The sequence below is a fragment of the Oncorhynchus mykiss genome, chromosome 1 (genome assembly GCF_013265735.2).
Source record: "Oncorhynchus mykiss isolate Arlee chromosome 1, USDA_OmykA_1.1, whole genome shotgun sequence".
Taxonomy (NCBI): domain Eukaryota; kingdom Metazoa; phylum Chordata; class Actinopteri; order Salmoniformes; family Salmonidae; genus Oncorhynchus; species Oncorhynchus mykiss.
In genome coordinates, this window is record NC_048565.1 from 24,331,117 (window position 1) to 24,345,885 (window position 14,769).

At 41.2% G+C, this 14,769-nt stretch overlaps 1 protein-coding gene across 1 annotated transcript in view; it reads right to left on the bottom strand.

The window, feature by feature from the left end:
* The window catches only part of LOC110513605 (E3 ubiquitin-protein ligase znrf1), a 45,459-nt gene extending 33,419 nt beyond the window's left edge, over positions 1–12,040 (bottom strand). The window contains exon 1 of the mRNA XM_021593400.2: positions 10,768–12,040. Within this exon, the coding sequence (XP_021449075.1) occupies positions 10,768–11,152 (385 nt within the window). The 5' untranslated portion in view covers positions 11,153–12,040. The remainder of the gene's footprint in view (positions 1–10,767) is intronic.
* Positions 12,041–14,769: the final 2,729 nt, after the last annotated feature.

Here is a 14,769-nt window from a genome sequence, read left to right on the forward strand (position 1 = left end):
AGAGCTGGCCCTTCATCAAACCACTAACAAGACATACTTCATACTGGCAGAGAGAGCACAAATATCAACACAATACAATGTCCCAACCTGAAACTAACCATCACAGCAGATTCATCATACCCTACTAAGTAATAGTACAGCCACTGTTTACTTACCCTGAACAATGTACAGTATAGTTGTCACACTGTATAGATATCAAGCCATTGGTATAGGCCTAGTAACTATGGAGTGGACATGCTCTGTTTCTACAGAAGTGAAATAGAGCCGTCACACTGCGCTCTGTTAAAAGCTGACACATTTCTCAACCCAAGCTAACTGACTCAATCTTTACTCCGTGCATTTTTTATGATACCTCTGTAGTCCTGCCCCATTCCCCATGGTCAATGATTAAGAATTAAAATCCTTACAAAAATACTTGTGTCTCGGAAGCTCATAAAATGTCCATGACTGGCCACCAGCATTATGATAGCTTCCTTCCTTAGGATCATTACCCTCTCAATATATTCCCACTCCTCTCCATGTGTTAGACAGAGTAGAGCGAAAGCCATATCCTCTTTTAGGCGATGTTAAACAGCATTTACCCTTCTTCAGAAGCGCTTAAAATGTAAATGACTGTGATTTGAGGGTAAATTGTGAACATTACCCTCCCCATACCCACCAATGTTGTCTACACTTAGACTGAATCAATACAACAAGCTACCACAGTCTCATCGTAGTTTTAGACGTTTTATCACTTTTCTTCAAATGTGAACCGATTCAGGAAACTACGCGTATTCCGCAAGTCACGACTTCACAGGAAAGCTGTTTGAACGTAAAAAATATATATTTTTAGCAAAATTAGTTTTTGGGCAGAAATGCCTTCTTGAACATGTGAACTTTCATGTGCCTTAATATAAAACCTGTATGCCATCTGTAAATATGAATAAAATTGTTAACTTACGAGCCTAGTTGGTTTAGCCACAGAAAAAGAGAGCAATCTTCCCGCTAGCCAAGATTGGCTGAGATAATGAGTGGGCTGGACATGCCGAGAATTTAGTTTGGATTGGTCTGCCATGTAGCATGTGTCTGTCTATTGGAGCTGGTCAGTATGTTTAGATAATCATGTGGAACGTGGCTTTTAAAAAAAGTATTGCGTAGTAAAACTGTATAAACCTAATGTCAAGTTAAAGTGTACTGTTAGCTAGCTAACATTCGCTGGCTAGCTTGCTAGCTAAGGTTATGTGCATGCTCTCCACTTTCTGGAGGACCGAGTTTTGAAATCAGTGAAATTCGAGTATGATAGCTAAGGAGATGGAGAAATCACCAGTCTGGATTACATCGTCAAACTAAGGGCAACGATGCATGGCATCAGACAGGAGACACGTCCAACCATGATGTATACTGGTATGATTTTCAGATATTACAAGTTTCTAATTTTGACAGAAAGTGGTTTCATTTCAAGTGTACTGTTAGCTAGCTAACGTTAGCTGGCTGTGTCGCTAGCTAACGTTATGTGTATGATCTTATTATTCGTATCTCAGACACATTTGTTTGACTAGTTAAAGCCATAGAACCTGGTCTGTTAGCTACCTGCAGATTCATGAGGGCAGTAACATCATGAGTTGTGATTATGGTTCATTGTTTAGCTAGCTTGCTACATGTCTTAACAAAAGACTCCACTCTAATGTTAGCTGGCTGGTTCGCAAACTAATGTTATGTCATGCTTTGGGATTCATTGTTTACCTAGCTAGCTATCCATATACATTTCTTAACAATAGACTCGTCTTAGTGTGCCAGAGCGCAGAATAACTGATACATTTTTGAATGCTCAAAACCCGTTGAATATGAACGGTGTCAGTAAACGTCAGCAACAAAGTGTCATACAATTGAGTGATTTGTTCTCTCATTATGTGTCTGGAAGTAGCTAGCCAATGTTAGCCAATTAGCTTGGGTGATTGACAGAGCGATAGGGAGAGCAATGTTCAGTGAGCTGTTCTCTCTCTCTCTCTCTCTTAGATATCTGGAAGTAGCTGGCAAGTTAGAACAGAATGGTTGGAGATGAGTGGGGCTAAGGATTAAGAGGGTGTGAACAATGCTGAATGGGTGTAGACAAAGAAGGGCTCTCCAATAGTACTACCAAAATATTGAAAGACGGTTTTCTCAAAGGTGAGTTTACAAGTTTATCAACTTTCAAAGCAGAATTACTTTCCCATTGTTTCCTCAAATGCAGTGAATGATATACAATTTTGTAGCTCTGCATCTCTACTTTTATCCAATGTAAAAAACAGAAATTCAAATGTTACTACATAAGACCGAATCCAGGTGGTAATAGTAAGTAAGGCAATGGATAGTAAGGCAAGGTCATGCATCTGACATAATCTTTCACTCATGTGGCACAAACACCACTGCGTAATTACAATTAAAACAACTAATTTACTCCATAGGCCAAAACTGTGAATCTCTCTTCTCATTCAAGGAAAAATGTTAGCCAGATGAACCTGGGACTGAAACTTCAACTTTTTTCGAATTTCGAATTAATGAAGTACTAACTTTTAGACCTTAGTTTCCAGATGTTTCCAAATACCTTCATCATGACTCATCCTCAGCTTCCAAGCCAACATACCATTTTGATTCATTGTAGCAATTCATTTAGACAAATGTTCTGCTTCTATCTTGAGCTTGAATTGACTTTATAGCAATCATGAATCTGTACGCTACATGAACTATGCATCTCTAGTTGAATGAAATTCTGTGTTATATCCTGAAGCATTCTGCATAAATGATATATAATATTTGATGGTTGATATAGATTAGAATATCAAAAAATAACATGTATTAGATCAAAGGAGTCGGTTTCAGTGGGTTTAAAATCCATGGATGCCTACCCACATGTTCTCTTAAGCCTTCCATAAACATAAACATCTATAGGGAGTCTTCACATTAAGAAAAGACGCCCTCAGGGGCAGATCATTGGATTTCAAAGTCCCAATATCAATATTCAGATACATATTTTAATATCACTCACTTAGCTCATTGGTATCAATTTGTGACAAACCGGCTCGATTCGGTTCTAAATATCATACACTGCAGTTGAGGAACAATGGGATAGTAATTCTGCTTTGAAAGTTGATAAACTTGCAACCCCACTTTTGAAAAAATGGCCCTTGAATGTTTTGGTACACGTAGTGGAGCTCTTTGTCTACACCCATTCAGCATCGTTCACACCCTCTTAAGCCTTAACCCCAACCATCTCTTTCACATGTGAAGTCATGTGCTGAACAGAGTGAGTAAGGAAGTGTAGAAAACAACCAAAGATTTCAAGACTAAAAGTGGTGTAAGTGGTAGCAAAAACACACTTTATCTAGTCCTTGACCTACAGTATATCCTAATCTGACTTTGGTGCAGGTCATGTTGTTCTTCACATTTCCGTCTCTGGTAAACACACACTATATCAAATAAAAATCAAAGTTTGTCACATGCACAGGACACAGAATGTGTAAACAATACAGTGAAATGGTTACCTGCATATTTGCCTAGTAGCATCATCAAAAATAGAAAGTGTCCAGATAAATATTGTCTAAATATTATAGAATTATTAGGTGATTTTTACCCAGACACACTGGGTCATTAGAAATAAAAGCTATAACCACCCCCAGCCACATAGCTAAGTGGATGGGTCACTGTTGTCTAGACATGTAGACATGTTTATGAAATACAATAGATGACCGTAATCATCCCCAGATACTAACTTGCTAACTTGATGGGGCATGTAAACATCTGGCGAAGTGGAGTCTTTTGTTCAGACATGTAGCTAGCTAGCTAAATAATTAACCTAATGGTGCTTTCAAAACATCTGGGAACTTGGAAAAATACAAGGTCAAATCATGACGTCAGTGATATTCAGGTCGGAAAGTAGGAACTCTAGAAAGAGGCCTGAGTTCCTGAGTTAGAATTCAAAGTTGGATGACCGGTCAAAGAGATTTTTCCGAGTACCCAGTTGTCTTGAACGCACTGAAGTCAGAAGTCGGTGATTTCTAAATTCAGAGATCGCATTTGTTTTGGACACGGCAATAATCCCAACTAGGGCTGTTATGGTGACCGTATTACCGCCACACCAGCGGTCACGAGTAATGATGGCAGTCAAATTCCACGTGACCGTTTAGTCACAGTAATTAGGCTTCTCCAAGCTCTGATGGTCATTAGTAGCCTACCAAATGTGCTAACTGCCTGATACTCAGCACTCTATTGTCCCTCTAATCACTCTGACATCAATGACAACGTAATCAAATATCTATAGGCTATGCAATTGCATGAGAAAACAGAGTGATGACCTCTATTAAAAAGAGGAGGATCCCATAATCTTTCTATAGGCTAGGCATACTATATTTATTAATCAACTTTGCTAATATTAACCACATTGCTTCTATTTACAACAGGAGTATAGCCTACCTGGCTGGCATGCAAATGAACCACGGGAAAAGTGTCCTCAATTCGCTATTTAAGTGCACAGATTACATACATTTTTTCCACTGCCCGTTTTTGAGACAGGTGCATGATAATGGACCATTCTAAATCAAAACTAATTTCACACATATATTATTTAGTATATGGAATAGTGTGATGGGTGAAAATATTTGCTTGTGAATGATATATTAGCAGTTTAAGGTAAGAAACAGTGCATGCTTTTTTTCTTGACTTCAAATAACCTCATGTAGCCTAGCCCATAGGCCAATATGTTTTGATAAGGTTGTATCACAACTAAAGTGTACAAATAACTTCTTAAAATTAAGCTTAATAATCTGCTTTACAATGGTTATAGCGCCCAAATGGCATACATAAGCAGCATGTGAGTTTCAAATTTGGGGAAGATAATTTTCACCATAAAATGCACCTTTATAATAAAAGCATTACATGCGTAATCACATTTGTGGTCACTTTTGAGAATGGCGTTAACGCTTATAGCCTGCTGCCGTGTGCACTTTGCTGCACTTATAATGTGAAGAAATAGCCAAATAGTTTATCACGTTTTAAGCTAAATATTCTCATCTGTTGCATCAGGCTCATTGCTTAAAACAGGTTTTTTGATGCTAGTGGTTTTATTAATTTGGGATCCATCGCATCCCACAACTGTCCCAGACTATGTTTGGAATATTTATTTCTCATACAGAATAGAATAGGTCCACCTTTGTGCTATGGAGGATAGTAGATTGGACATAGGCTAGCACTTTTGCAGTTCTTTAGGCCTACTCATCTTGTCGGCTGACGAAAAGTAAATGTAGATAGTTCATCCAATATCTTCAATATGCGCCTCGGAATTGGATAAGGACGTGCGCAGTTGCGTCCCTGATGTATTCGTCTTCACTTGTAGCCATGTGAGTGAAAGGTGCTTCGGCATGCAGCCGGGAGAAGGGAATTATAATTATTATATTCAGCCCAAGGGCACAATGGCCACTGGCCGCAAAAGGCATGTATTTTTGGAAGGGCATTACGGCCACACAAAGGGAATGCAGCCGGGAAAATTGAAGCATTATCAAGTCTTTGTCAAATTGTGAATGAGAGACTGATGAAGTCTGTACAGCTTGCGCAAAACAACAAAGCAGAGCTCATGCCTTTCATGTCATCATTAGAGCTGTACCATGCAGCCTTAGAATGTATGAAAAATCAAAACATATAGCCCAACATTTTTATCACAACTAAAGTTAGATAAATAACTTTAAATTAAGCACATAGGTGGACCTGTTTCTTTGTTAACCGTTCAACACAGACTAGCCACATGTGTTCACTCCCTCAAATTATTTGTAGAAAATATCCTTTTTATTTAATTCAGTTATATTCAACTGTATTCTTTATACTATAAAATGACATACAAATAATGCCACAGAATTCTAAGCGAATCTTGTCTGCTAAATTAACTAGCGTAGCCCACAGCCATATGGCATAGCCAGATCAGGACCTAACATAAGGACAACTCAGAGTATGCTATTCTATTCTTCTGAAATAGACTACATTTGCGTCATATCATGTTTCTTTAGACCTGTCTAAAATAAATCATGGATTTATTGTGATGGTGTAGGCTATATTACATGGATTTATTGTGAAGGTGTAGGCTATATTACATGGATTTATTGTGAAGGTGTAGGCTATATTACATGGATTTATTGTGAAGGTGTAGGCTATATTACATGGATTCATTGTGAAGGTGTAGGCTATATTACATGGATTCATTGTGAAGGTGTAGGCTATATTACATGGATTTATTGTGAAGGTGTAGGCTATATTACATGGATTCATTGTGAAGGTGTAGGCTATATTACATGGATTCATTGTGAAGGTGTAGGCTATATTACATGGATTCATTGTGATGGTGTAGGCTATATTACATGGATTCATTGTGATGGTGTAGGCTATATTACATGGATTTATTGTGATGGTGTAGGCTATATTACATGGATTTATTAGACTTTTTAAAATATAGATGTTATTAAGGTCTGCATCATTGGCTTGTAGGCTATGTGTGGAAACCAGGAGATGCTAAATGTGTTTATGTTAAATAACAGTCAGTTAACATGAGACCGGCAGCTATTTGCGTGACATTCACCAGTTTACAAAATTTCATGACTGCCACAGCCCTAATCCCAACCCATACTACTAGTAATACAAACCGATTATCATAGCTAGCCACCACGCATGAATCTGCAGGTAGCTAAAGCTAACCAACTAGGTTCAATGTTAGCTAGCTAGCCAACATTAGGTTATAACTAGCAATGCAAATGGTTTTCTGAGATACAAATAATATTACTAAAGAGATCATGCATGTAATGTTAGCTAGGGAGCCAGCCAGCTAACATTTGCTAGCTAGCTAACAGTATGCTTTAACTTGCAATGAAAATGACTATCGGACAAACTTAGAAACGTGTGATATCTGAAAATGTAGCTAGCTAGACTCATACCCGTATGCATGTATGCTTCTCCCTCTCTGTCACAGATGCCATGGTTGGCCTTAGGCCGGAGATTTTCGACTCCCTCCGAAAGCAATCAAACGCTATAATTTTCTCCATCTCCTTTGCTATCATATTCTGCTTACACCGGGCATTCCACTTATTTCAAAACTCAGGCAAGTTCTTCCGTGATAACAACACAAATTCAGGGCAGAAATGTTGAGAGCACTGTAGTAACATTTTTGCAGTTTTTATTGATATCGTTCAAAAAAGCTGCAGGAGAAAGTATTATCTACACATACTGAGCAGCTCATGTTATAGACCGAAGCATGCTACATGGCAGACCAATCTGAACTCATCTCTCTGCAAGTCCAACCCATCCATCCGGTCAAAAGCAGTGTACTATATGGGGAAATGGTGCGCCATTTGGTATGCACTCAGAGGAGAGAAGTCACCATTAAAGGTACAGATGGGAGGTCTGTGGCTGCCTCTAGCTCCTGCTCTAATCAAATGGCAGGCAAGCAGTGTGACAGCTAGCTAGCTCCCTGTAATTCCCTGCTGTCTAGAAAGCCTCTGTCTCTCAGAAGAATAAACACCTTGCTGTTTCATGCCCTCTTTCTGTCATGTCAAGGACATCACTTGTTTACTGTCTATCACAGGTCATTAGACTAGACAACATGGATAAGCGTATTAAATGAGTGACCTTGTTTGTTAGTGTATGCCTGTGTGCATCTTCTTTCTACGTGTCTGGGCTGGTTGTCCCTCTAATGATGATACTAAATGCTGGAGTGTGTCAGCATGTCTAGAGACCTGTTTAGTCCAGAATACAGGATATTGTGCCCATATATGGACTGTAGCCATTTGATTACATCACATCCAACTCAATCGCAACTCAGACAACTCTTTACCTTACCGGAAGGAACAGCAGTTTCCATGGAAACAGCTGAATGAGAAAGGTAAAGACGGAGAGGGAGATGGGGAGGAGGGAGCTGTGAGAGAGACATACTGACCTATTGTTGTGTTCCTCACTAAACTCCTTGATTGCAGGAGGTAATGTGGCCTTAGATACAGGTGAAATGGGGGGTAGAGTGTGGGTTGGAGGGAGGTGTGTAATGGCATTGGGGTGTATTGTGTGGGAGAGACTAGGGTATCATTACACAGTGAATGAGACTGCTTTGCTGTGACGGGAAGCACTGGGAAACGATGTGATTTAGGTTTGTGATGCTTAATGACATAGAAAGCATCCTGTGATCAGTATGATGCTTGCTATTCAGTGGCATCATCTGCCTTTTTGATTGACAGAGGCTAATGCCCCCTGCTACTGAAGTCAAAGGTTTATCTTTAGAAAGTCTCTGCTGTATAGTGACAGGATTTAGTCCCTGCACCATGGCAACGGTTGCCACTGCCTTTACCCTCGCCCCCTGTCCTTTTAATTGGCCAGTTGTTTGCACTTGTGGCATCCTTTTATTAGAAAGGTCTGTCGGCTGTCACTCAACAACAGACTGGCTGTGAAACACTGGTGACAGGAAGTCTGTCAGAGGAATATGTCAAGCCTCCCTCTCTCCCTCCCTCGTCCTCTGCGTCTTGATGAAACAAGTGTGTGAGGATATTGTGACGGAGCAAGCAAGTGTTCATCTTGAAAATAGCAGTGACAAGAAACGTGGTTGTCACAGACGCAGCAACAGAAACCCCTCACTTAGCCATCCAGTGTAGAGTGTGTGTGTGTGTGTGTGTGTGTGTGTGTGTGTGTGTGTGTGTGTGTGTGTGTGTGTGTGTGTGTGTGTGTGTGTGTGTGTGTGTGTGTGTGTGTGTGTCTCGGAGTCTGTGTACACTGTGCTGAGACATTGGGAGAAGAGAGAGAGAGAGATAGAGAAAGAGTGTGTATGAGGGGAAGGGAAAACATAAATACATTGAGAATGACCTATATTGTTGAATTCCACTGCCAGACAGTTCAGCACAGATCTTCAGACGTTCAGTTCAGCACATCCCATCATTCCAAAAAGACTTGCCACTAAAACCCAGCCACAACACTGTGTCTACAGTAGCATGCGTGTGTATGTGTTCATGTGTGTTATCATCATTATTTACATTTAAATGAAAAGGGCGGTGTACACAAGTGAATGATTGCTTATGACTTTAATTTTAGAACAATTACATTGGCTTCTGCTCAAAGAGAGTTCAGTCAGTGCCTTTGCTCTGCTCAAATCGGTGAGTGATTACTTAGCTCTGTGATGGGTGAGTGAACACCATGGGTCTATCACAGGAGGAGAGATTACACAGACCATTGCTAAGGGGTCTCTAATCTGAGAGTGCATACCAACAACAGTAGGTGAGCAATTTACTAAGTAACAATGTAGACGGGACAGGAACTGTTCAGGAACTGGATCAGTGAAACGGTTTGCTCCTGGATCAAGCAGTTGGCTATCAGAATGAGGTTTCCTGCCAGGATCCGACTAATCAGCAGTCATATAATATTAATTAGAGTATTAATGGAGTATCAATGAGGCTGCATGGAAAATGGCAGGCCAAAACAGTCCAGTTGGTAAATATCAGAAGGCTCTGCAATATTTGTAATGCTTCAAGCCTAAGAAGTGTGTGTGTGTGTGTGTGTGTGTGTGTGTGTGTGTGTGTGTGTGTGTGTGTGTGTGTGTGTGTGTATGTGTATGTGTATGTCTGTGTGTGTGTTTGTGTGTGTGTGTGTGTGTGTGTGTGTGAGTGTGTGTGTGTGTGTGTCGGCATGTTTACCATTGTCATAGGGGATTTCTGATGTGACCTTGTGTCAGACTTTGGGTTTTAAAGTATGAATGACATTGTTTATTATGCTGCAGAACTGTCTACTGTCTACCTGCCATGGTGGCACCTCACCAGAGTCTTTCATGCTTTGCAGACCGTGAGTACTGTTTTTAGTTTGACTAATCAGTTGAAGGCAACAAGATGTCTGACCAATGCTCCACCGAGATAAGAGAAAGGCTCCAAAAAATGTCCAGAAAAAATATATTTTCAATGGTTCTGTCAATCAATTAAAATCCATACTATGATAGGAGTGTGACCACACCAGCCTGGAGAGTTTGAAATTGGTAAAATTTAAGATCTGGTGTCTCTGTCTTCCTTCTACCCCCCGCCCCCTCACTCCCTCACCACTTCCCAAGGGCACTTGACGGAGGCACCTGTGATCAGCCCTATTAATAGCCATTTTACAGAGAGGACAGAGAGAGACTTGTCTTGAATGTCTTGAAAACAGGGCTGAATTATGTACCTGAAGCAGGACCATAGCCTTATCCGTTATGGGAGCGTCTCAGTCATCAAAAGGAACAGCAGGGTCATCTAGCAATAAAAGGCAAACGTTGACGCCTGACATTCCCTCTTGTGGGTTGCTGGTTTGGGCTTTGGTAATGAGTGCCTGGGGACCTGAGCCAGTGTCGTCAGTATTCTGCAGCTCAGGCCCTGACAAGCCCAGTCAGTGAGACAGATGATAGCTGTGCATCATCTTATGTGTACATAAGATACATAAGGTCAGACACTCAATGAACCCCTGATTAAATGCTCTGATGCACACACATGCGCACACACACAAACACACACACACGCACGCACGCACGCACGCACACACACACACACACACACACACACACACACACACACACACAAACACGCATGCACGCACACACACACACACACACACACACACACACACACACACACACACACACACACACACACACACTAATTCATTAATGAAGTTCCATGGATGGCAGGGAAGTTTGCTGATGACATCAAGGCCTAATGTCATTGTAAGCTCTGATAACTGTGATGTGTGCAGCCAGCCATGGTTGGTTGTGTTGATACTTACCACTGTGGGCGCTAAACCACCGGGGTGCAATGTGCAGGGGCAAGGTGTCTGCCAACGACCCTCGGGAGCCCAGATAGAGCATACCATCCGTGTGATGCCCGCTGCCCGTTTCCTGGTAGCCGTTACCATGGGTGGCGTTAGTGCCAGACCCCCCTCCAGCCCTGTCCGAGTCTGTTCCTCTGGGGGTATAAAAACCAAAGGGCACCGTAGGACTATGTTCTATGCCCATCCCAGCCACAGAACTCACTGAGCGGCTGCGTAACCCCATAGTGCCACTTGGTCGGTAGTGCCCAAAGTGGGCCGAGGGTGCCACTGCGCTGTCATCCGCCGAGACACCGTGAAAAGCACCCCGGGGCCGCCCTGCCGTACTCTGCTTGCCCCCCATCCAAATCGCCCGATAAAATTGGGTGGGGGCTGTTGAAACGGGGCTCCGCAGAGAGTCGAGAGCCGTCACTGGAATCGCCCCCGACACGCCTGTCTGCAGTGCACTTGATCGCCTCTTGCCAGGGACAAAACGGCAGCTTTAAAAAATCCCGGTTGTCAAGTCTGACTAAAGCAGCTGTGTATAACAGACGCAACAGCCCATTTCCCTGACAGGAACATGAGCGACTCGAATGTTTTGATTCAGCTCAACAGAGAAAAATGATCATTTATAGGAGGATGATGTCAAATGAATGACAGAAAAACAACTCCCTTTGATGAAGATAAGCAAAACGCAAAACGTTTTCCCCTCACAACGAATGACAGGACAGCCTGCTCCAAATCACAACAGGGATGATGACAAGCACAAAGCGCAACAACGGTTCCGACAGTCGCGCTTCCCTGCAGTAGGCTAGGCTACCCCCCTTTAATGTTATTATTTTGTCTTGAAGACTGGTTCAGCTGATCATAACCATATCCATGACAACTGTTGCTGTCTGTCTGCCAGTCTGTCTTTCCAACGACATACGTGTGTCCGGGTCCGCTTGTTCTCCGGTTCCCGGAGATTTGGGTCAATGTATGCCGCTCCCCTGCATTCTCATATCCGCGCGCTCGCTCTCACTCCTTGCTGCTGGTAGACAATGGAGGCGTTCAGTGCGCATACTCGGATTAACAATGTAACGCGTGTGAATAGGGAATATACAGTAGTCTATATATATTCTTAATCAAATTAAATTAAAATATTGTCCTAATTGTCTGTTTATCTTTTAGAAATCCAATGAAGGCGCATGTCTGGCTCGCCCCAGGCTACCAAGTCAGACGAACGCAGTGTGAGCAGAGGACAGAGATTGATATGAGCTAGTAACGCTGTCATAACCAAGTTAACATGCAGATGGCACAGCATTCATATTTTTTTTTATGCTGAATTATTGAGATTGTTGACAAATGACAATTAGCAGCCTAAAGGTATTTCCCACAAATAGGCCTACTGGTTATTGGCACGAATTTATCACGCAATTATCATACAACTGTTTATTACTGGTTCTTAAACTATAAATAAAAAAAAGAATAAACACTATTAACCATTGACAAACCCTTTATAAACCGTACGTAAATTATTACTGCCGCTGTTTGCTATTAATGAGAAAACTATTATTCATGCATGCATCAAAGTTGAAAGACAAATGATATACCATGAACACATCGTGTGTGTGTGGAATGTATCAGTATGATGAGGATGATCTCTTGGATTTAGGCTAATGAGCAGGTTTGAGTGACAGCACAGTCGGGAGTGACAGACACCTGTCACTCCCATTCACTCCTGCAAAATAAAGCCAGTCTAACGCACAGATTCTCTGATTCTCATATCTGAGGTAAAATAACCCAATTCAGGACATCACTGTTGATGTATAGTCATTGCTGCTGCATTAAACATACACACACACAGACATACTGTACAGGCACACACACACACACACACACACACACACACACACACACACACACACACACACACACACACACACACACACACACACACACACACACACACACACACACACACACACACACACACACACACACACACACACACACACACACACACACACACACACACACACACACACACTAATTAAAATGCCAATCTGGCCCTCATACCTTCATGGACACTTAATCCACAGCTTCCTATTGGCTCATTCAATCATCCCTTCTCCTCTCCCTTGTAATTACTGCCCAGGTCATTGCTGTAAATGAGTACCGGTATGTGTTCTCAGTCAACGTACCTGTTAAAATAAGAGTAAAATAAATCAAAACAATTAGGGAAATCTACCAACTGCTTTTAAAGAAGGGGCAATTCCATGGTAGCAGAATGATGCTGAGACTCAAATTCTTTCACTTTAAAATGTATGTCAAAATGCAGATACAAAGTTTGGTAACAGAATCATGGCACAAAGAGCACACCCATCATTATGTTACCGATCTTTGAATCTGCACGGTTCTTCAAGTGATTTTGTAAAATCTTCTGTGGAAATTGTTAAAGTAGTCCTTGTTTATAGAGTTGTATGGTTTGTTTAACCTTGCAATCATTGTTTTTTGTTTGACATACATTTAAAGTGAGAAATCTGAGTCTGAGGATCATTCTGTTATCATGGAACGGCTCAAAGGTAGCCCAATGGGCCGCAAGATGGTGCTATTATTCATTTGAAGTTGTTTGTCATCGGGTTGTTGACAATATTCTGTTGTTTTTTTTGCTTGTCAAAATTATAATACAATTTGTTTTTTATTCCCAAAATTATACTAGCATACTCCTGTCTGAACATACATTAATAAAATCATTTAAAACACTACACCAGAGAGCATCATTTAGCCACAGAGGATCAGTAGCTGCTAAGAAATAGCTGTGGAAAACATTTTATAGTAAGCACTTACTGTCATGAAGGCTGCAATTTGGGCAGCGCTTGCCAAATATAGAACAGCTTGTTGCATTGTGGCCATAGTCATATAATCCATAGAAGGATTTTGGAACCTTTAACCCCGGCACGTTGACTGTTAAACAGATGTTTACCCAAGAAATGGTTGCCAATCCTGTTTGGAATGGAAACTGCATCTATGGATTATATTTCTATGTTTGGTTGTGGCTGTCAATTCATTTTTTGCAAATTTCAAAATACAATCACGAGAAAATCATAGCCGTACAGTTTGGAAAGCAAATGCCTGCTGCTGAAAATGAATTACAAATCTGTCTGTAGAAGCTAACCACCATTTTTTGAGTGATTCTGAGCGAACAGCGCTGTTTTTCAAAGTAGCTTATTTTAAGATAGGCTATTGATTTGCACGAGCGCATCGGCCATGACAGGTGAGTAGCCTAGGGTTCATCTTCATCATTGGGTGAGTCAGTGTCACTGGAAAGTCTATTTTGTAGCCTACTGCAACCTATAATATATACTGTATATACAGTGCCTTGCGAAAGTATTCGGCCCCCTTGAACTTTGCGACCTTTTGCCACATTTCAGGCTTCAAACATAAAGATATAAAACTGTATTTTTTTGTGAAGAATCAACAACAAGTGGGACACAATCATGAAGTGGAACGACATTTATTGGATATTTCAAACTTTTTTAACAAATCAAAAACTGAAAAATTGGGCGTGCAAAATTATTCAGCCCCCTTAAGTTAATACTTTGTAGCGCCACCTTTTGCTGCGATTACAGCTGTAAGTCGCTTGGGGTATGTCTCTATCAGTTTTGCACATCGAGAGACTGACATTTTTTCCCATTCCTCCTTGCAAAATAGCTCAAGCTCAGTGAGGTTGGATGGAGAGCATTTGTGAACAGCAGTTTTCAGTTCTTTCCACAGATTCTCGATTGGATTCAGTTCTGGACTTTGACTTGGCCATTCTAACACCTGGATATGTTTATTTTTGAACCATTCCATTGTAGATTTTGCTTTATGTTTTGGATCATTGTCTTGTTGGAAGACAAATCTCCGTCCCAGTCTCAGGTCTTTTGCAGACTCCATCAGGTTTTCTTCCAGAATGGTCCTGTATTTGGCTCCATCCATCTTCCCATCAATTTTAACCAT